General features: G+C 28.8%; 1 protein-coding gene across 1 annotated transcript; it reads left to right on the forward strand.

Annotated features, from left to right (window-relative positions):
• Window positions 1-8,145: 8,145 nt before the first annotated feature.
• On the forward strand, window positions 8,146-23,174 carry LOC107436116 (uncharacterized). Its single transcript, XM_016047693.3, has 7 exons — window positions 8,146-8,360; window positions 13,256-13,302; window positions 13,710-13,844; window positions 17,270-17,314; window positions 17,390-17,458; window positions 21,099-21,154; window positions 23,013-23,174. The coding sequence occupies exons 1-7, from the start codon at window positions 8,201-8,203 to the stop codon at window positions 23,023-23,025; spliced, it is 525 nt and encodes a 174-aa protein (XP_015903179.1). The 5' UTR covers window positions 8,146-8,200; the 3' UTR covers window positions 23,026-23,174.
• The last annotated feature ends 713 nt before the right edge of the window (window positions 23,175-23,887 follow it).

Below are 23,887 nucleotides of genomic sequence, written 5' to 3' on the forward strand. Positions count from 1 at the left end.
TAATTTATTTTTTTTCACCTGCTGTATGCTTTTAGCAAACAGTAAAAAGAAAGTATGTATATATCATGATAAATAAGAATAATGGGGACTCATCCGGCTTATAGCGATAAATTGCAGTCTTTTGATCTTGTTACCCTCTTATTGGAACAAATGTACGCAATAAATGTCTAATCGTGACCATACTTACTTGAATATTATGTACAGAAAATTAATACAATACACTTTCCTCTTAAGCAATACCCCTTTTTGATATGAAATAAAAACCCTTCACTTTTTTACAAAAGTGCTGTTTATAACACGCCATGAAGAACATCACGTCATAGGGAAACAAATTGTGTATTTAACAATAAAAAATTTTGTTAGCATGTATTTCAGAAAATTATATTTTTGTGCTTTTCTGCTTTGAGACATTGTTTCATGTAGTATGGAATGACTTCCCTTAACACGAATTTCTTTACTCTCACAATCATGTTTTTGTTATTTATATTTTCTTTTAACTCGATACAAAATTTTTGTTTACAGGGTTCGTCCGAAAATCAATGTCAATATTCCCAGTAGCAAAAGCCCCAGCACGACAGAGGGTTCTCAAGGTTATTACAACAACTGACAGCTTAGTTTTCAATAAAATTTTCCTTTTTCGATTACTAAATAGCAAGCAAATAAGCGGGAAACTGCCAAGAATACTTTTCAAAACATCTCAAAACTTGTCTCTTATAAAATTGAGGAAACACTACAAGTAAAGATTTTTTTCTGTTATTTTATTACAGACCTAACTGTATAAAGATTTATTATACGTACGTTGTATAAAATTCAACTTAAATTTAAATATCATACGAATAGTTTTTAAATATGTATAATTTTTACGAATCTCATTCCAGCAAATTTTGTTACATGCAAGTCAAATTGAGTTGAATGTCTACAATAATAATATTTATCCGACTGATTAAAGGTTGCAGGCAAGTTTGGATTTAAGCAGATATTGTTGCAGATTTTTTTCGTAAAATAATTATATAAGTAAAATAAATATTAATTTAATTCGTAAAATAAATATTTTGAATGTTACTTTTTCCAATAATATTTGTATTTTAATGCAATCATTAAATTGTGTTTTCTGATTTTGATAACACATAGGAACAAGTTTTTTCTTGCATTTATGCAAATAGTTGATATTGTCTCATTCGGGTGTGGAGATTTCGAATGTGGATTTTTTTCTCACCAATTTTTCAAAGGTCAATTTTTTAAAATGTCATTTTTACTATATTTTTTTTCAATATACTAGTTTAAAAACGTTATATATAAAAAAGTTACGTAAATGTTACACTTCTAGGGGAGTTTGAGCACATACTCAGGATTGAAACAGTCTTGAAACCCATGCCCAGAATTGTAGTCATTTGCGGCTAGGAGCGCTTCCTTATTATGACCCATTCTAAAGGGCATAAAGGAGCAGTTTATTGCAGTTTTCTAATTAATTCATTTTCTTTCACCTTCTGATTATCCTTAGCGAACAGTAAAAATAAAGAATATTGCATGAGATTATAAGAATAAAGGAAAATCATAGACGGCTTATTGCGATTGTTTATAATAATAGCACCTGTTTTTTTAATTTTGATTATATTTATGATTTTGATGACGGTTTTTCTTGTCTTCTGGATTAGTTCAAAATCACATGTCCAAGAGGTTGTGGGTTCGATCCCCGCCTGTCGAAACCTCCCCGCGTAGTAAATGGTGACTGATGCACGTTAAATCTGTCGAGTAACAAAATCCTCTATGTTCCCATAACAAATCATATCTCTGAGAGTACTGATCCAGGAGTTTTCTCGTCTTCTGGATTGGTTCAAAATTACAAGGCTACGTAGTTGAAATGTTTTAGTCGTAATCCCAAAACTGGGTCCGCTGTTCAACAACGGTTATAAAAAAAGTAATAAAATGATTCTTGAAACTAATGAATCAAATTGTTATAAGTTTCATCGCAATATGTATTTTTATCATTTTAAAACAATTAAAAGTTTAAAATTTTAAAATTCTTTTTAAAATGTAAAAATTTTTTTCAGTTTGTACACATTAAAGGATAGGAATTTTAAAATAATTTTTCAATATGCACTGTAAAATTAACTGTAAATTCCACAGAAAAATCTTTATTTTCAGGAAAAAAAAAACAGTTTAAAAATAAATATAGATTTTTTCTGTTTTTATTGCTATCCCTGCTTTAATCCACTAAATTCTCTTTTTTCATGGACTTTCTTCGCCTATTTGACGGCTTAAAGCTGTATTTTCCAATTTCTTTTCTCTGTTCCCAACTTAATCATGCGTTCGATGCGTTTTTGAGAATCAAAAGATAACTTTACCTTCTTTTTCAAATCATTTTACGATTATTTTCAACGATTATTTTCGAAAAACTAAATGCCAGAAATTATTATATATGTAGAAATAAAATTTTGATTCGACTTCATTGTCGAATTGATACTCTATTGGATTATTATCCGTTTTTTGATAAAATTTTTTGTTAAGTGAAACTACCAGACATTTTTATTAATATGGGCCAATCGAGTTTTAAACGTTTTTACATTTGAATACGCCTTTAATACGTAAGACATTTAAAAAATTTTCCTTTTTGCCAAACGCTAAAGAGCGTGGCTCAAGGGATAGAGCGCTTGCTTCCCAATGTTGTGTCCTGGGTTCGGACCCGACGCTTGATGTTATTATGTGATTTCTGCTCTCAGATTGCATCATAGATGGTTAAAAAATGTACTTATCTGTTTGAAATAACTGTATTTTTCTGTGAAAGGAACTCTTTCATACTGGTATACCAGCTGAGAAATAATTTTTCTGAAAATTTAACAAATTGTTTTTTTACTGTATAGTAAAGTCATTAAAATAGGTAATGATAATAAGTATAAATAAATAAGTCTGTAGAAATACTTCATTAATTTTCGCTTCTACCATTCTTCTAATGCATTATAACAAACAACACAGTATTATTTAAATAACAAATAAAACAAATTACAAAAGACTTTTAATCTAAAAATGTACAATTCTTTACCTTCTCCACAAATTTCAAAATAGTCGTATTGCATCTTATAGTAATAAACTACTGGATGTATGTTTTTTCTAAACATTTTTAAATAACATATTGCTGCTTATTTTGCGTGGATCACTAAAGATTGTGAAAGAACCCTTTTTTATAAATAAAAGACGAAAGAAAAGATTGTCCTTCAACATTCTAATTTCCCAAAGTACTAGAAAAATCCTCTAAAAAAATTAATCATCTGATTGAATTAATTTTTTTTAAAATTTTTTTCTGGCTGAATTTTCTTCAGTGCATTATAAATTTTTTTCCATTTAATTAATACAAAGAAATAGTTTCGTTTCGTCAAATTTTATTTCGAATTTTATTAACTTATACGCAATTTTGAAATTTTTTATTATTTATAAACTACTAACATCAGAATTATTATGGCTAAGAGATACTAGTTAAAATACTTGATAAGAGAAACTGAAACACACATTTTTAAATCCTTAGTAAGTAATAAAAATGAGTGCTCGACTATTAATAAATCAAAAGACAATAGATGATTTATAATTGAAGGAAAGATCTAGAGATAATGTTTCAGCGAAAAAAGTGGAATTACTGAGAATGTGACAAATCTTGAACACTAAAAGTTACGCTGTAATTTCAGTGAACCAATTATAGTAAGATTTATAAAAATTTCACAGATTGGATGACTTGGTCACATCTATATCTATAGCAATAAATACCGGTCAAAATAAAAGATAAAAAAAGCTTTTCACAAGCCAAATGGATAAAAAAAAGAGGTAGACAAGGCGGTTAGATAATGTGGGATAGTGTCTGAGTAGTGTGGGATTTGATAAATAATAAGGATTGCGGTCTGAAAAACTGCTTAATACAGTCATGCCTGTCAGTTAGCTGTAGTGCTGGTAGAGGAAGAAGAAACTAGCAAAAATATCTTTGTACATAGTTTTGAATGTGTCATATTTATCAATTATTATTAATTATAAGATATATTAAATCAATTATTAGTAATTATAAGAGATATTAAATCAATTATTATTAATTATTAGATATATTAAATCAATTATTATTAATTATTAAATATATTAAAGCATTCTTTAAATCTGGAATTACTACAAATAAAAGAAAAAGATTGATGCAACAACATTTTTCTGTTTAATTCTAAGCTAAATAAAGAATCTTGAATGTCATAATGAGTGTATAATGAGTAATAATGAATGTGTAAGTTTAATAAGTTTTTGAATGTGTAATATTTATCAATTATTATAAATTATTAGATATATTAAATCAATTATTATTAATTATTAGGTATATTAAAGCATTATTTAAATCTTGAATTACTACAAATAAAAGTAAAGAAGAAAAAGTGCTGCAAATATTTTATTTAAATGTATAATATCTGCAGTAACAATATAATTGTATTAACAATATATATGTTGATCAAATTTATACAAAATTTTTTCTGTTTAATTCTAAGTTAAATAAAGAATCTTGAATGTCATAATGAGTGTATAATGAGTAATAACGAATGTATAAGTTTAATTATTTAATTTGCTTCAAAAAATCTAAACTATTTTCAACTAATTCAAAAGTCCTGATATGTTTTTCAAAAAGAATTAAACTGAAAAATATGCGTTAAATTTTTCGTTAATACGCAAAATCTATTGAAACAGCTCATATATTTCATCACCTTTTTTCAACTGTGTTACGTTTTCTTTTTTTAATTATAAATATATCGTGGTCAATACGAATGAATCATAAATAGAATAAATTAAATAATCATTTTATTATTAATTCCGTTAAATGAAGCGCATTAAATAAGTGGATATTAAATTATTCATTGTTTGATTTCTCTTGTTTTATGTAATTATTAACCCTATAATTATTACGCTACATAATACATAATTATGAAATTATAATTTTAAGCATACCTTTGTATTTTAAACTAAATTTTAAAATTATTGAGAGTAAAGTAATATATTTCTTTCGACTCTTAATGTTTACACCTCACTAAGCTTTTACCAAAATTCTCTTCAGTCAATGTTTAAATAATCCTGCCTCAACTTATTTTCTTTTTGATACAAATATTTTGTAATAATATATATTTTTGTAATAATATATAATAATACATGATGGGTTATTTTTTCTATAATAATTCAGTAACAATCAGGAAAGTAAAGAATGAATTAAACTTAGCAACAATTTTAATTTAATTACTTTTCTAAATAATACTTTTTAAACATGTTTTCTTTTCATGTGTTTTCCTTTAATTTTAATTCATTGAAAGTGTTATTATGCTAGCAGAAAAATAGTGTACTATACATTGAAATGGACTATTACAGTTGTGTTAACGAGAAATTTACATTTAAAAACAAATTGATCAAAAAGTTTAAATCTTGGATAACTTCCAGCTATGTATCGATTTTGTCAAAACACCTGGAGCATTTCATCTTAACTATTTCTCGAATAAATTCTTGGCAATAATTGCAATGTGCTACTTAAATTTATTTTCTAATATTTTTAATTAAATAATAATAAAAAAATCTGAGAAAAAGTATGAAAGTATGGTCAAAACTACCAGAATATGAAGGAATTTGCCTTATTTCTGACTCTATCAGGATACCAAAAAGCTATTTCTTTATCGAATCGCTTTAGTAAACTTAGGAATAAAATGTAATTTTATAATGTGTGATAAAATTTGGTAAATTTGAAAAACTTTGGTAATTTCATTGTGATACTTTCGAGCATGGCTTTAATACCATGTATTCGGTAAAATTTTTCCTTTTCAGTTTCGTGTTTTTTATTAAAAGTGTGGAAAAAAGAACTGTAATTTTCAGAATTTGTGTAATTCATTGAATGTGTAATTATGCTAGCAGGAAAATAGTGTACTGTACATTGAAATGGACAATTACAGTTGTGTTAACGGAAAATTTACATTTAGAAACAAATTGATCAAAAAGTTTAAATCTTGGATAACGTCCAGCTATGTATCGATTTTGTTGAAACACCTGGAGCATTTCATCTTAACTATTTCTCGAATAAATTCTTGGTAATAATTGCAACGTGCTACTTAAATTTATTTTCTAATATTTTTAATTAAATAATAATAAAAAAATCTGAGAAAAAGTATGAAAGTATGGTCAAAACTACCAGAATATGAAGGAATTTGCCTTATTTCTGGCTCTATCAGGATACCAAAAAGCTATTTTTTTTTATCGAATCGCTTTAGTAAACTTAGCAATAAAATGTAATTTCATAATAAGTGATAAAATTTGGTAAATTTGAAAACCTTTGGTAATTTGATTGTGATACTTTCGAGCATGGCTTTAATACCATGTATTCGGTAAAATTTTTCCTTTTCAGTTTCGTGTTTTTTATTAAAAGTGTGGAAATAAGAACTGTAATTTTCAGAATTTGTAAGCTGTTACCATATGAACGGAAAAATGAATGATATAAATATTGCGTATTGGGATTCTTGTCACAAGTATTATGTCATTCTTTGCAGAAATGTAATTAAAGTGCAATACGTTCATTTTATTAGAATCTTTTTTTCCGTTTAAAATTTTAAGCATTACTTTAAATTTTATAAGTTAAATACGCTGGGCATTCTTGGGAAATGTATGGCTGCAAAAGTGAATATATTTTGAAGTCATAGACAAATATAATAAAATAATTTTTTTTGTTATGCATGAGTGTTTGAAACGACCCCTCTTAACTCATATTATCCTTCGAAATTACATTGACACATCATCACATCATATTTTGAAGTATGAAACGTAAAAAACTCCAACGAAAATGGAGGATAAAGATGGGAAACAAAAATAGAAAACCCCAAGTAGCCGAGATAGACATAAAGAAAAAAAGCTGAACAAGAAAGCCACTAGTGTCGTGAGGGACGAATTAGGGTAAAAGTCATTTCCACGCGCTATGGAGATGTAGTGAGGAACTAATATCATTAGCAAGATAAATCATTCACATGAATTATTGTTCTTTCATCCTTTTTTTTTGTTTACTCTCGTTTGATGGTTTTGCTAGTTTTGTTTCTCACCTTTATTTTCTATATTTCGTTATCAACATTACGTTTTATGTTCCTAATCAGATTTGTTTTTTCTCATCAGTCATTGATTCAGTATAATCAAATAAAAAAAAAAATTGTAACTTCGCATGTTTCATTACGAACCAATTTAATGTATATTATCCCTTGGAAGAAAAAAAAAGTATACACATTAAGGATTACAAATATTTTTTTTTAACTGAAGAAAAAAGAAACACTATTTAAATCTGACAAACAACAGTACAAAAAGTCAAATAGAACTAACAATAAGACTGATTTAATTGCGAATATAGTATTTAATATATATCAGCAGATGACGCTAGGTGTTAAAATTCATCGTAAGACTTTCGGGTTACCATTTCCCACTGATTTTTGTGTCTAAGCTTGAAAACACGCACCATCTAATAATATTAAACTTGTAATGTTTTCAATATAGTGCGTTCTTTCAATTTAACTTTCAACGAAACGAACAACAAATGAATTCGGAAGTATCTGCAAGTTTGCTCTGATGCTGTCCAAAAACTAAAAAACTGTGCTCTTTTGCACAAATATAGCCTCATAATGTATAACACTCAAAAACATTGTTAACCTTACACTTTATTTATGCTCCAATATTTATTTTGTATAATTTGTTTTAGTCTCGCTACCTATTAGAATTTTAAAAATTAAAGAAAACTCTTATGAATGGTAAAATTACGAGTAAATCTTAAAGCACAATAATAAGACTTCCTAGAATATTTAGAATATTAAGCCTGTTCCCACATCGCCTCGTAAGCATTGCTCGTAAGCATTTCTAAATTTTTACCGTTTTAAATAAGCTTGTTTACATTCAGGCATCCATACATGCCACACGTAATCACTCTGCATAAATATGTTTCCTCAGTGAGTTATATTTTGTAAGCACGCTTGAGAAGGACCTCTTTGTATTTTTAAATATGCTTTATTTAATTCACATTGTGATAATTTGCTTATTCAGTACCAGCTGTTTTTTTCAATGACGCATATGATGATATGACCCTTTTTAAACGATGCTTGTCAGCAAGAACAGCTTTTAGAATCAAATTGGTCGAACACATTGGAGTGGTCTAGATATTGGTGTGATATTCGTCACGGAAATGTTTTACAGATACAGTTTAATTTACATTTTGGTTTCATCAGTTGCCTATTGCCACGGATTTGACTTTAGAAATGTTCTGAAAACCGCACGTGAACAGGCGATTATAGCAATTGGTGGTTCTTTTGTAGAATGTTTTATCCGTCAATATTGTGATTGTGGTAAGATTGCTTTTATTGTTGAGGAAAAAATACATTCCTAGAAGTTCTTTTGTTGTCCCCTAATTCGATCCGAACCTTTTTTAAAAAAAATAATAATTGATAAAACTGCGATTATTATTTTTTTGTCTAAATTCAGCAATTAAACAATGATATAACATTTTAACAATCGAAAAATTGTTTAGATTATGTACAATATTATGAATGCCACATGCCATGGGAATGTTATAGTCTATGTTATATAGATATAGGAAACTTTGAAAAATGACTAGAAAACACTTTCCGTTTGCCTCTGGCAAGTATGATAAAAACACATTCTCCAACACTAAGTTCTCCAAAAAATATGTGAACATTAACATTTTGCACGAGTTTAAAGTAGTGCTTCAAAATATACAGTTTAAAGATACTTTAGCTAAGCTATATATTTTTTTTAAATAAGACTCTGGATATAAAATTTATTTTATTGGAGTTACAAATTCTTATTTGTTTATAATAAAACACTAGATGCAATGTTATTATTGCACATAATATTTGCGATTCATAAATACACAGGGAAGAATATTTTATAACAACTAATAAGAAAATATGAAGTTATTCGTACGAATGAATTTGAGATTTCGTTTGAATATAAACATTCATTAATGCAAATAACTTCATATATTCATCACTCTAAAGAAATTTACGAACGTGAATTTGATGTCTTTTATGTAATTTGATTTCAGATTTTTCGAATGTCTTATAAATATTTATTCAAAAATTTAACGAACAGTCAATAACTGTAAAAAAATTTATTTCACTGGAAATGCTATTTGAACTTAAAATGAAAGGAGCAATTACTATCATCATTATATAATAGAAACTTTTTGTTTTTTTTTAATTATTATAGTACATTTTTTTCATAAAAAGTACACAAAATCTCAACTGCCACTATTTATGTGTGAATTCATTACAAAAGTCGTATTGCAAAATTCATTACTTTCTCCCTTAAAATTTTTTCAATAAGCACATTACTTAATAGACAGCTATCTTTGTCTGGCACTAATTTTTTTGTATCAAATCATCTGGTACACAAAGAATAGAGTTGTAACAAATGTTTATGCCTTCTATAGTGATCCACCTATGTTTAACGGGCGGAATTTTACTATACACTTGAAACATGAATACTTGAGATTTTAATCCTTTAATATGACATAGGGGAGAGTGGGGTAAATTGTAACAGGGTACGATTGTAACAGAGCAAAAATTTCGAGTGTCGGGTTCTAGATTTGGTTCCTATGTGTCGCACAAGGTGTATTTAATATATCTACATGTACAATGCTGGCAACCATTTTTATGTACTTTTGAAAGAGTTTCATCACAAAAGATATTTTCACGCTAAGTAAGTACTTTTTTTGGTATTAGAATATTATATTGTAACAAAGTAATTTTGTTTAAACAAATAAAAATTATTAACCAAATATGTATGTGGACACCTTAATTAACATTAAAAAAAAGACTAGTTCTGTTAATTAACTAGCATTGTTTTTAACAAATGAAGTCGACATGGCGTCTTGGGGACGATTGTAACAATAAGTAAAGGGACGATTATAACAGCTGAAAATAAATAATCTTATGTTTACAAACCATTACTTAACTCTTTAAGAACCACCAATAGTTTCCTAAATCCTTTATATTATGTTGCATGTGTATTATTTTATTTGTCACCTTTCATAGCATGAATTAAAAATTTTAACCTCTTAAAGTTAAAAATTTTAACCCTTTTGGTCTCTGCTCATTATTATTTTTACTCCTTAAATATCATTACTAGTTTGATCAATAAAAAAATATATCACAACTACGATAATATGTATAATTAACTATGTTTTAGTTGAATTTATGAACTGTTATAATTGACCCCGTAAGTGAAAAATGCCAAAAAAAAGATTATATCCCAATCAACGAAAGAAAAACAAAACTGTTTCTCTTTGTGCTATTAAATGTTTCGACAACATTTTTAAATTCAACATCATCTGTTCCTCCTACAAGAGAGGAAGTTAAATATGAGTGAATAAATAATTTTTCAAAAGATCTGGTTTACATTAATCAGCTGCTGGATGTGTAATACAATCTGTGGATGGAGGCTGTGATATTTGTTATCCTATAATCCAAACCTGTTTTATACATAAATGAATCCTTTATTTTTGGTATCATTATTCAGTGTTACAAAATGGCATATTTTTTGTTTCAATTGATTTAAATATCTAAAAAAACTACTTATGTACTATATAGAACTTAAATTTTTATTGCTATTAAAAACAATTCAAAAATTTTTCGTTGCTATGGCTCGTCAACTGTAACTGCTTTCTGTTTGGAATTAAATCTGTAGCAATCAATGGATTCTTTTTTAACATAATTGTTATCAAAATTACAGATAATTTTTAGTGTTTATTTGTAGTCCCTTTGAATTATTTATGATTTTATTCAATAACAACTAAATGATTTATAAACATCTTTGCAAAATTGAGTAAAATATTAAACTTTGGTAAAATTTTTTTAAAACTTTTGTGCAACTAAAAATGCAATTTTACTTTATTTTCTTTTTATTACAATTAAATTCAAACCATTATTTTGTGTTAAAATAACACCAAAGTGGCATAGTGAAACGAGATAGACAACTCAATAAATCTAGATGTTTGACAACGTTAAGAATGCTCTCTTATTCTTCTTAGTGTAATGTAGTCGAAACCATTTTTGCTGTTTTATAACAATAATATTAATAATTACAATAAGATATGATATACATAAGAGTCACTTACGTTATTTTTTCGATAAAATATAAACTAAGAGCCATAGCATGAGTACATGCAATGGATGTATATACACCGAAGAGCCATTACATTATGGCCACCCACTATCTATAACAATGGGCTCGCCCAGGTTTTCATGGTTTCTCGCCCAGGATCAATGTTTTCATGGGGTACATTAGGGACCATAATCCCCATAGAACAATCCCTGACGTCTGTAAGCTACTTGAACCCAGCTGCAGACCAGGTTTACCCATTCATGGCAACAGTTTTTCCTGCGGGGGATGGTGTTTCCCAACAGGATAATGCACCATGTCATAAGGGTCGAATCGTCGAGGAACATTCCTGTGATTTTCAAGTCATGTCTTGGCCCCCAAATTCACCTGACTTTAATCCAATAGAGCATTCATGGTTCTACTTGGAAAAGCAAATTTGTGCTGCTACGCTACCCCCTCGCAATGTGAGGGAATTGCAGGACCTGTTGGTGAGCGCTTGGTACCAGATACCGCAGACTACCTATCAGCACTTTGTGGAATCAATGCCACGGCGGGTGCTAGCAGTTTTGAGAGCTAAAGGTGGTCCTACATGTTATTAGCAGGGTGGTCATAATGTAATGGCTCTTCGGTGTATAAGAATGCATATGAATTATGATTCGATAAATAAAATTTATTAATCTAACAAACCCCAGTACAATAAGAATATTCATAAGAATTCGATCAAGTTTTAACAAAGCATAAATATAAGGAGCATAAATATATAATAAAATTATGAAATATAATGGACACATTTTTGTTATTGATAGACCTTATGAGAATATAATAATCAATATTATTGAAATAAAATAAAAAAAAAATTGTAACAAATACTTTAATTATTTTTCTCAAATGTGAGTAAAATCAAACTTTCAGCTTCTTGTAAACAATGCGAAGTATCGATCGTTTTACAAGTGAAGCGTTTACGCCAAAATTGGGGAAAACAATTCATGTATAATAATAATAATTATTATTTTTTTAACAGCAGGCACTGAACTGATCGTTCTTTGATATGGAAGGTGAAGAAAGTGTTGCTCATTTTGCGTTACCTGGTGAGCACCTTGTGAACTAAGTCAAGGAGATGAGAAACTGAGAGCAACTGAGCGACATTACACAATAACTGAGCGACATTACGACAATACTGCGCCATTCAGCCATCACACGCAACAGGAACAACGTATAGAGGGAAACATCCGTGCTCTGTTCGGAATTCAAACCGCTTGAGTTTTTAAACACTGAATTTGGATAGAAATTTACCACAGTTTTTCCAATATTTTTAGAGTTCTTTTCTCAACAATATAGTTATAAAGTATGCACATGAGATAAATCAACTTCAAAGTAAAATTGGAAAGAAAAAAACGGTATCAAACTTTGTCGAACTAATATTGGGGAAGATGCGTTTCAACGAAAAAATACACTGAAGAGCCAAAAAAACTGGTACAGGCATGAGTATGCAAAGCCAATCAAAGTACAGCTCTGCCATCGGCATACTCCTACTGGTTTATGGACAGCCCTGCAGGATTCATGGTGTCAATTATCTCCAGCACTACTTCACACATTGATCGCATCCATGCCACGTCGTGTTGCGGCACGTGCGTGCTCGCGGGGGCCCTACACGATATTAATCAGGTATAACAGTTTTTTTGGCTCTTCAGTGTATATAAACCTGATAATGCTTGTAGGTGATTTTTAAATTTCCACTTGTCTCTGTTTTATCCGGAAATCAAACAATAGGTTTTAATCTTTTCAGTTCTCAGTAATGATTCGTTAGATTATGATGATTCGTTACATTATTTTTAATCCTTTAAATAATATTTTTCTAGACACATAACTTTAATTTTATTTTTGCTAAATATATGGCTTACTTCCATTTGGACCAGGATTCAAAAAATATATATATTCGGAACAGACTTTTTATAGCGCACTTCACATTGCCGCCAATTATTTCAAGAAGTGCCCAATATGCTTCAATAATTTAAAATGAATTGAAACATGATTAATTTTTACATTTGTTAGCTGAAACTCACTTTTAATGAATTATATATTTTTGTAAATTTCTTTTACATTTATCTTACTATTATAGAACTATCGGAAGAAGAATCAAAGTGTTTTGACTATTGGCATAAAGATGTAAGTATTGTGCCTCATATATTTCCTTATTTAATTTTTTTTTCCTGAAAATCATATAGGTTGTTGCATTAGAGTGACACTTAATTTATATTTTTGAAATGGTTGTCAAAAAAATATGCACATGAGGTGGTCATGAGTTAATATTTAAGTAAAGAAAAATGAAAACTAAATCAAACCGTATGCAAGGAATATGGAGCTGAGTATGGAAACCTGCTTGATTGCTGGAGTAAATTATTACGAGTGAAATGTTGCAAGAGAATATTTCCCTTACTAGACCCTGGTTGATAGTTATATCAATAAATGATTTAGGTAAACAGTTATCCTTTTAAGTGCTTTCAAGAAATTTTTTTTTCTTATTTCGCAATTTCTTTCTAATTATTTTCTTCATAGAAATATAAATTTTTCAGACATACCAATCTCATAGAGAAAAGTGGAATGCGGAGTGTGACTTAAAAGATGGATACGCTTTCCCGGAATGGAAAAATGGCTCTTTGTCTTTTGATATATTGAAACCCTTTGTCTGCAACAACAGAGACGAGACGGTAAAAAAAAATTCAGAAAATATATCTCAAAATTTTGATTTATCATTTTTTTTCTGCTTATAGGATTGTATGTGCCTATAATTAATATACATTCCTTTAATTTTATTATACAAAAACATTTATGCCAAACAAAATAGATTATAACAATAAATTATGGGGATAACTTAAATAATAAAATTTTTTCTTATTATTTACAAAAAAAGAGTGAAATAAAAATGCCTTTAATGACCGTATCACAAAATGTCTCTTTCTCAAACTATCAGATTTTCTTTTAAATTTTATTGACTACCACGTTGGTATTTTTTAAAATTAATACTTTTAGATATTTTATGCTTCATTGGCACAGAATAAACCTGTATTTTTATCAGTTGAACAGTACTATTTGATCAGTGTCCGTTTGGTCAAAATGTCACATTAATTGCATTTTTGAATAGTGAGTTAATAAATCAAGGTTGCGTAAGGCATAAGTTAGGCTTTACAGAATTGCGTTGTTATATTTTGGATAACCTTTGATTTGTTTGCTTATTTGCATACACTGTCAAGAATCTTATATAATCAAATTGCTGTAGAAGCGGGCTAACCGAAAATGAAATACATTAATGTTGAAATATCTTTTTTCACTCATTGCATAAAAATAAAAATAAAAACACATCAGGTTGTTGCGTCATGCATATATTTAGAAAAGGAGTGCTAAAATTAAAATCTGGGAAAGTCCAATTGACGTCATAGATTCTGCTTCGACCTGAAAATTCGACGATTAAAATTCTTATTAAGAATGTGTAGCCTAGATGAACCAATTAACCAGAAGGCATAACACAAATGCATTTTTAAATTATCAAAATCAGTATTATCTCAGCTCAGTAGGGTAGGATATTTAAAAAAGAAATTGTAAACAATGTTGCCTTTATGTGGTAAGTTTAGTCACGATTGGATAAAGTATAAAAAATTAACTGGAGTTTATAATAGTTTAAATAAACAAAGACGAATGTCTAATAGGTGACAGTACTTATCATTCAAACAGGATGCAAAAGCAAGAAAATCATAAAAAAAATATTGTAAATATGGTTCAATTATCAAAAATATAAAATTTTATTAGAAGAGAAGATGGTCGTCATATATAATGTGTATTATTTAGATTAGCACGCATAGTCCTTAGAGAAAAAAAATCGACCAACTGATCTTACTTAAGTTCTAATCAAAAGTAAAATGGAACAAAAAATATTAAATTAATTATATTATTTGCAGAAAAATGTAAAATACTAGTTAAAGTAAATAAATAACCCAAGCAGAAGACCTTAAACTGGAACTATATTTGGAAAAATAGAAGCTACCCTGGAATGCAGTTGCCGGTGTATCGAAAAAGATTAACGCACTTTCCATAAGCAAGGAGATCGCAAATTTCCTTTGAACAATAATAAAAGAATAATAACTGAACAGTTATTAGCCTATTAATTTCGTATGTGAAATTGAGGTGAGATTTTGAGACCAATCATAAGACCTCATTATATAGATTTTTTGGTGTTAGAATCAATAAAAATTGATTCTTGCCAACGAAAGAAATGTTTTGAAAGGCTGACCTATACGTTCCTGTCCACTCTTTCATGGACACAATTTGGATTTCACAAAACAACGATAGACCGAGTGCATAATTCGAATGCGAAGTCTTCTGCAATCCACCCTATAGTCCAGATCTGTTCCTGTATGACTTCCACATCTTCGATGAGTCATATGATGAAATAAAATGTCTTCTGGTCCAAACAACAGAAATTTGTTTTTTTTACTACTTTTAACAAGTATTGTGCTGCTAGTGTTACAATGGAACAAATATCGAAATCATGCAAGTGTTGACAATACCTTTGAGTTTCTGTGAAGAAATTATTTAAAATAGAGCTAAGAAATGCATTGTTAGATTGTGAAATATTGATATTTTAAGCATAAAAAACAATATTTAAATTATATTTTCATGATATATTGAAAACATACAATATATAATGTTAATAGTTAATTAATAGATATGTATAGATATAAATAGTTATATGCATGGTATTTATTGATAACGAAAGCTTCCTGAAAATTATAGTCAAAGAGATACATCAAAAGTTTTCCTCTTTATTAATAAAAACAAATGTTGAGTTGTCGATCGAAAGAGTAAAAGTGGCCAGAGCAAGTCTTGGAGTTTGGGACAATGACAGTTCAGTGGACTCAACGGCATGTTCGACAGTGTCTTCTAAGTTATGTTTATATTAGCCAAAAGCAGGGAGTGACATTGATGCTTTACCTCCCAGCTCACTGCCCTGGCTCTCCCACAAAAAATCTGTGGAAAACAAGACATCAGTTGATCGTCTCAAATATGACCTACAGTACATCTTAGAACTGCTTTAGCTTATTGTCTGACTCTATGGAAACCCTTACCAGTGTTTTTCCCTTCTCACTGAATTCATGTATGATGGAAGGTACAAGATTGATCCTTTACTCATTTGTATTAAATGCGAAATATGCTTTATCTGATGATGTCAGTATTTTTTCCTATTTTTTTAAATAGTGAATGATTGACCACTTTCTCGTTTGTATTGAATATAAAATATGCTTTATTTGATGATGTCAGTATTTTCTTCCTATTTTTAAATTTTTTTTCTTGAATGATTGACCACTTACTCATCAGTTATGTATGCAAAATATGCTTTATCTGATGATGCTTATTTTCATTATTTTCTTTCGATTTTTTAAAAAAAAATTCTAAACTATTTCTGGAACTGTGTTTACTTAACACAGTGAAGGAAGTTGTTCATCATTTTCAAAAATAAGGAAAAATATATCTTCATCAAGCTTCGGTATGCACCTTGTTTTCGGAACTAAACTTTCATCTATATTATCTGATTTCTTATATTTTCCTTAAGCTTCTCGTTGATTCTATTTTTTTTATCTAAGCAGCTTTCTGCAGGTATTTTAAAGAATAAAAAATAATTTTCCTTCTTATTTATGTCCCAGACGTTTTTCGCAGCAGAACATTGCAAAATATTTATTTTGAGTTAACATTATACCAAGTCATAATCACTTCATTATAGTAAAAAATGGTAATTAGAAATACACACTTTCAGATAGTAATATTAATTTTAATTAATAATAATAATAAAATGTAGTATTAAGCACCAGGGACTTCGTTATAAACTAATTAACCATAATGGCACTGATCAAAACTACCTCATTTTCATAATTACCCAACTTGATCCTAATTCGTTTATGATAAAGGTGAAAAACTTTTAGTCAACAAAACAGCTTTGAACCATTAAATTCATGGTGAGAATCCAGAAAAAAATAGTATCTTTTACCATGGTCATAGAACTTTTGTTAATTGTTACATAAATTGTTAATTAGGTATTATTTTCATGTTTTGAAACTTTTTTTTTAATTTTTCTATTTTGCAGAAGAATTGCCTTTTGAAAACAATCAATCACATTCTTGATTATAGTGTAAGTATTTTTCTTTTAAGCAAATAAAAATATGTTTTTAAAAATAAAAATTTTGTAACCTTAACTAATTTTTAGAACAAGCTTGAAAGAGAAAAATTTTTTCCCAGCCGTAAAGATGAGTTTGCTGCTTGGGAAAAATATCGGGTGAGTTAAAATATATGTTGTTTTCTTAATAAAACACAATGGCTTATTATGTTTATAAAATCTTAAAAGTTCGCTTTGTTCATTTCATAAAAAAATTTGATTTCCTACTCGGTTTTGTAAAAATCAAAAGCACGCACTTGAATTTTAGTTTTAAAGAATAACTGCAAGAAGTTGTAAATGCTGAAAAATGAGTAAAAGATTTTTATTTTAAAGATTAACGAGAAAAAAATAAGTGTAAAAGTACAAATACATGAACTGAAAAAAGGGAATGAGTTTGCAGTACAAGTCGAAAAACTTAAAAATTCAAATATCCTTAAATTGCATTGAAAATTGTAGCAAGGAAAAATACTTTTTTGATTTAAAATGTATCAAATTGAAAACGCTTGAAAATGTTGAAAAATTTATTGAAACTGTGAACAATAAAATGATCCAAAAACAAAACCAGAAATCAAAATTCAATGTTCGTATATTTTTTAGCTGATTCATGATAATTTTCTTTAAATCCAATTAAGTTTCTTCAGAAATGTTACTTTTCCTTAAAATTTTTTTAGAGTTTTAATTTATGTAAACTTTCTTAATAAATTTTGATACAAACTAAATCGGTCATGTTCTTATTGATTCAAGGCATGTAACTTGCTTAGAAGAAGTTAACAAGGGGGTTCTAGGAATTCTGACCGTTACCTTGTTATATTTAGTTAAAATCACAGGATAAACAAAGTATTCAATAATAAGAGACTTCAAATCTGAATTAAATTAATTGAAAAATTTGAAAATATTGAAAACATTTTAAAGATGAACTGCAAGCCGTAAGAATTTGGAAGAAAAGTGTGGATCGAGAGATCTAATTCTAAAAACGAGGAAAAATTATTTTTTATTTTACAAAACAAAAGAAAATAAAGCTCCCGAATTTTGTAATGCATACTAATAGATGCATCAAATAAATTGATTACGTTATTTTTCAAATTTTAAAAAAAAAGCAATTAGATTTGATAATATAACTCGATATTTTTTCTAAGAAAATTTAGGTCCTTAACTTACCCCTGTTATTCATCTCAAATCAAACAAAACTGATACAAACAAGGAACCTTAACCTAACGTTTTTGGTTTTGGTAATTGTGCATAAAAAATGAAAACACTGTCTTTTCAAGGGACTTAAAAATTCAGAAATCTTTAAAACATAAATAAAACATCATCTTGAACAAATTATTTTCTACGAAAAAAGACGTGTCCCACCTACTAAAAAGGAATGAAAATGTTCATCCCACGCCTATGATGATAGGTGACACCCCCGATTCGAATTCATAACCCAAGTCAAAATTCTTCATGGTCCCATCAAATCATTTTGATGGTTTACGTTGGTTTCAGCGCGATTCATGATGGTCCAACATAGTTTGATAGTTACCATCATCCTACATTTTCCGTTATTCGTTCATGGTGTTTGATATGGCAACTAACTCCCATCATTCTCTGTTAGAAAATGCTACTTTAATACTATGATGGTTTACTAGCAAGAGAAGTTTGATTTTTACGAACCAACAGTTCATGATAAGCAGTGATGGTCCATAATGATCCCAACTGTACATTTCCATGATGGTTTAAGGGGAATTATTGTTAGTTAGCACTCAGGGATATACCATAAAAACCATTAAGTTTCTTTACGTTGGACCATCAAAGCTTAACCCCGTCCCGCCCCAGGGGAGCATCCGTTTAATACTGTAGACTCAAAGTGCGCGCATGTGACTACTCAGCAAGAAAAATGCTTGGTGACGATCCATGGCAACACGTCTTAATAATGCGCAAGAGAGGCAAAAGCAACTTCAGGGAATGGACAGATCTACGTTGGACCATCATAAATCTATCCGAATTCCTACATTGGGATGATGGTTGCTCATGATTGTTCCAACATTTGATTTCTAGTTTACTATGGAAATTCGTGATTTTCCATAATGGTGCAACAATGCATTTCCATTATGGTTTAATGGAAACTCTTGTTGTTTCAGGAAGAATGTACCATCAAAACTATTTGTTTTTGATGGTATATTACTTTTATAGACTTTGATGAAAATTTCTGATTGTTCAAAAGGAATGAACCATTAAAACAAGTTGTTATTCTTAAGTTGAACCATCATAACTCTGTCCGAATTCCTACATTGGAGTGATGGTTATTTAAGTTGGTTACCATCAAAAATTATCATGGTTCATGATGGAATTATTGATGGTTACCGTCAAGATAATGTTGGGCCATCAAAGGAAAACCATCAGAAATTTTGACAAGGGAAGACCTATAGTTTCCTCCTCCGTATGGCTTACGGGCTATTTTTAAAAAATATATCTAGAAATGCCTCAAGATTTTTTGCTTAAAATATTTTAAGGAATACATAGTCACCGAAACTCATTCTTACAGAGATATTCATACAAAATAGGATGTCAAAGTACACCGATGTTGGGAAAACTATAGTTTTCAAGTATTTAAAAGTTGAACTATTTTTTTGAACTGTACTTTCTCAACAAAAAAATACAAAACTTGAATGAACTCGGTCATCTAATTCCAGACAAATAAAGAAATAAAGTTATGAAGAAGTTATATATTTAACGAGTAAAATTATGACTTATTTTTTATTCTTGGGACTCCGACCTATTTATAAGAAATAACATATTTAAATTTTGACCACACTCATTTGGCAAATAAGCACAAGTATTTATTACATTAGCAATTATGAACATATATGAAAAATCTACAATTTACTTTTAAAGTAATTGTTGCAAAGAATGAAAAGAAAATCATAGTTATGTCAATAATAATCTTAAAATTGGGTTTTATGATTGACTGTTAGATTCGCAAAAATGGAGTTTCAAGTAGTCTAGTTGCGTGCGTAAATGCAACTCTTGTAGTTATTCTGCGTCGCACAATAGCTGCGTATTGGACTATTGGCGATGGTCTAGGAAAAATTCTTGATAATGATCCGAGGTCAAGCTATGGTTATTTTGAATGTTGAAAAATTAATGTTATTTTCCTTTAAGTTCATGTGGTTTTATACTAGAAACTTTTGCGAGACCCCAAAGTGTTATGAAATGGAATTTTGTTGCAAATTAAGCAAAGACTAAGAGTTTGTTATAGAAATTTCGGAAAGAACATGTCCAACTTATTCTATATACTTTATACCCTTTGAAAACGTTTCTGAGGTATACTCGTGTTGTAAGAGTTAGTTTCCTGTTTGTGTTTCAAAATGTCAAGTTTCAATTGTTTCAAGTCATACGGATGGGACACTAGTTGTAAACAATAACAAGATTCCAAAACCGGAACAGTATTCAGAAAACCATCACTATCCCCCCCCCCCAAGTAATGCTTACGAGAAAATGTGTGGACATGCTCGATATTCTGGTATGTCTTAAAATTGAGATTAGTATTTCAATTTACATGGAATTTCATGATTCATAAATCGATTTAAGGCCATTGGCATTTTGACATAAATGGAAATATAAGAACAGGGTTCCCAATAGATCACGAGGTTAGGCCAGTGCTGGCAGCAATCGATGAGTTGAGAGTGATCACTTTGTTCAACCTGATGGATATATTTCCTTTAGGTTTTTGAATTGAACTTAAGGCAAAATCTTATGAAACTTTTTCCCTTCCTTCTAGACTTGTCAAGCGGGACTCACGTCTACTTGCATGGCGTTTCCTAATTACTGCAAGAGGTAAGTGGAACATGTAAATTAGTTTACTAAATTTGTATTCCACAATGAATGATTTTTTTAAAAAACGATTAGGTTATGAAGTGGAATATATATTGAGATATTTTGCTTAGGTATAAGATTAATTTTCAAATACATCTAAATTGCTCAAGAAAATTACAGCACCAGAAATGTGAATTTGAAAATCAACTCTTAGCAAATACTTAAAATATGTAAAAAGAAATTTATAATTATTGACATTTTGTTTATTCATCATCTATATTTTTACACGCTAAAGGTCTTTAAAATGAATTATTTAATAGCATTAACTGTTTGTCGAGAACATTTACTTACTAGAACACTTTCCTATTGGTCGCAGAATCTCTGACAATTAACTTTATTTTTAAAAAAAATGTTCCTTATTTCCATATTTTTGAAATTTTTTAACTAATCTTGTTTAAACAGATTTTTGACGTTTAGTTACTCATTGTTAAATAAAAAAATATGTAAACTAGATGAAAAAAATCTAACGTACAACTATATCAACGACAGTTTTGGTTATCATCATACACAAAAAAAGAATAAGAATGTAAAGTAATAGGGGAGGATCGGGCCCCCCACCCACAGTCAATTTCATATGTATAGAATATTTTTTCAAGTCAATGGGCCATCGGATATTAATTGTTATATTAAAAAAATATTATTTTTAAAGTTTCAAGTATTTATGCAGCTGGTAACATGGTAAACAATAGTTTTGAAAATATGTTAAATACAGTAGTCAAATTTTTTAAATTTCTATTTTTTTAAGTAAAACTATTCTTTTTTTGGTTAATTCTTTCTGCATTATTTAATTAGATGATAAAACAATAGAAACATACAAAAATATTGATTATTACTCAATATTATACAGAAATATAAGCAATATTCCTTAAGTGGGCGGGGCTACCCGACTCTCCCCTACTAGTTTAATGGTCGCGCATAATAGTTTTATAATAATACTTAGAAATGAATTCATCTTCATATGAATGTTTTAAACTTTTCATTTTATTTTATTCCATTTATGTTTGATCCTTAAATAACTGTTCACGGAAGTCGATGTATAGTAATTTCATGGATCAGGGGATAGAACGTTTTTTCTCCCAATCGGGTGAATCGGGTGTGTTCGGATTCCATGGATAGTTAGTCGTTTCGAATTTTGCTGCCGACTCGCACTGACCCCTGTATTGATTTAAAAATGTTCCCAGTGACTGATCAGGGGTTAGAGTTCCTTTTCCAAAGGGGTCCAGATCCGATTCCAAGGTTATAGTGTTTTGTTCAAAAACATGCTAGTTTTTCTTAACAAATATCAAAATTAGTAACAAATGTTTGCCAACAGTTGGTTGCAAAAACTATAAAATAATGTTCTCTGCTTCTCATTACTTTATTTCATATGACATATATCTGTCTATTAAATTTATATTCAGAATTTACATGCTGTAGTCGGTTGTTGCTAGTTAGAAACTCTGCCAGTTTATGTACTCTGCAACTAACTGTGAATTACTATTTGATTTTCTAAGCAAAATACAATAATTTGTTTTTTAATTTTTGGTCATTTTTCAGGTGTTGAGTACAAGCTGTTTTGAAATAATTTAATTGCAAAGGTTTCTAAACGGTGCAATTAGTTTTGATCATTTTATATATCACAAGCTGAGTGAATAATTTTGTCATACTTTTGAAATATTTTTCAAACTTTTTGGGCAAATTTCCACAGTAAGAGTTGACCGATTTTAATATCTTATTTGAAAAATATTTATAAAATAAATTATGTCTTAGAAATATGGTTTTACTACTAAATGTTTTCTATTGTTATAATTTACAAGATTCAAATTCAATTTATTTTCAGTGATTTGATTTGATGAATGGAGAGCAAGATGAAAAGTTTATTTCTTTACAGAACAAATAGAAAAAAAGATCGATAAAAAGAATAAATAATGTAATTAGTTAATTGATCAAAAAATTGCTGAACTGGAAATGAAAGGCCTGAAGTAATAAATAATTTAAACTGAACATTGATTGTTATTCATTTATTTATGTTTTTTAAAGAATTTATTTATTTTTTTATAAAAAGGACAAACGAATACTACAGGTAAAAAAAATCAATTTACAGTGGCGCATGCAAAGGGAATAAAGAACGTCATTGCAAACTAACTTAAACAGAGTTATTTATAATACGTTTAATAAAAAAAATATCAAGGTCATTAGTATGTTTGTAAGAAATATAATCTCAATGCAGACTTTTGTGCTATTATATTTACAAAATGAGCTTAATTTTTTTTCCATTTCCTATATTGTGACTTTTTACAAAAAACTGAATCATACATAAAAAATCAGAACAATAAATTATTATGTTAATAATTTTATAGGAAAATAATAAACAAGACAAATCTGAACGACATTACAGTGATGGAACAACAAAAATATATTGCAATCTAAAATGAGGGTAAAAATGTACAAGACTATGACGATTTTGCTTTATACTATAGAAAATATTGGAAATTATTTTGAGCTCTTTCAACACAATAACTTTTATAAGTATAGAATGAATTCTAAATGATACTCACTGTGAAAAATTATACATACAATATTCCACTCACTGTGAAAATAGATGATCAAATTTCACTATTTTTCTTTCTTTTTCGCTTTCGTTTTTGACGAAACTTAATCCTGGTATTTGCTCCGAGCGATCAGTTCGTCAAAAAGACGAAATAACTATATATA

Source organism: Parasteatoda tepidariorum, chromosome 9 (genome assembly GCF_043381705.1).
Source record: "Parasteatoda tepidariorum isolate YZ-2023 chromosome 9, CAS_Ptep_4.0, whole genome shotgun sequence".
Classification (NCBI taxonomy): Eukaryota; Metazoa; Arthropoda; class Arachnida; order Araneae; family Theridiidae; genus Parasteatoda; species Parasteatoda tepidariorum.

What these genes read in the sequence shown, in the direction of transcription:
- LOC107436116 (XM_016047693.3), top strand. Translation starts at nt 8,201, where the DNA reads ATGTTTTACAGATACAGTTTAATTTACATTTTGGTTTCATCAGTTGCC. An exon ending in GCAACAACAGAGACGAGACG is followed by an intron (nt 13,845 to 17,269) that starts GTAAAAAAAAAT and finishes TCTATTTTGCAG; the next exon opens with AAGAATTGCCTTTTGAAAAC. An exon ending in ATCACATTCTTGATTATAGT is followed by an intron (nt 17,315 to 17,389) that starts GTAAGTATTTTT and finishes ACTAATTTTTAG; the next exon opens with AACAAGCTTGAAAGAGAAAA.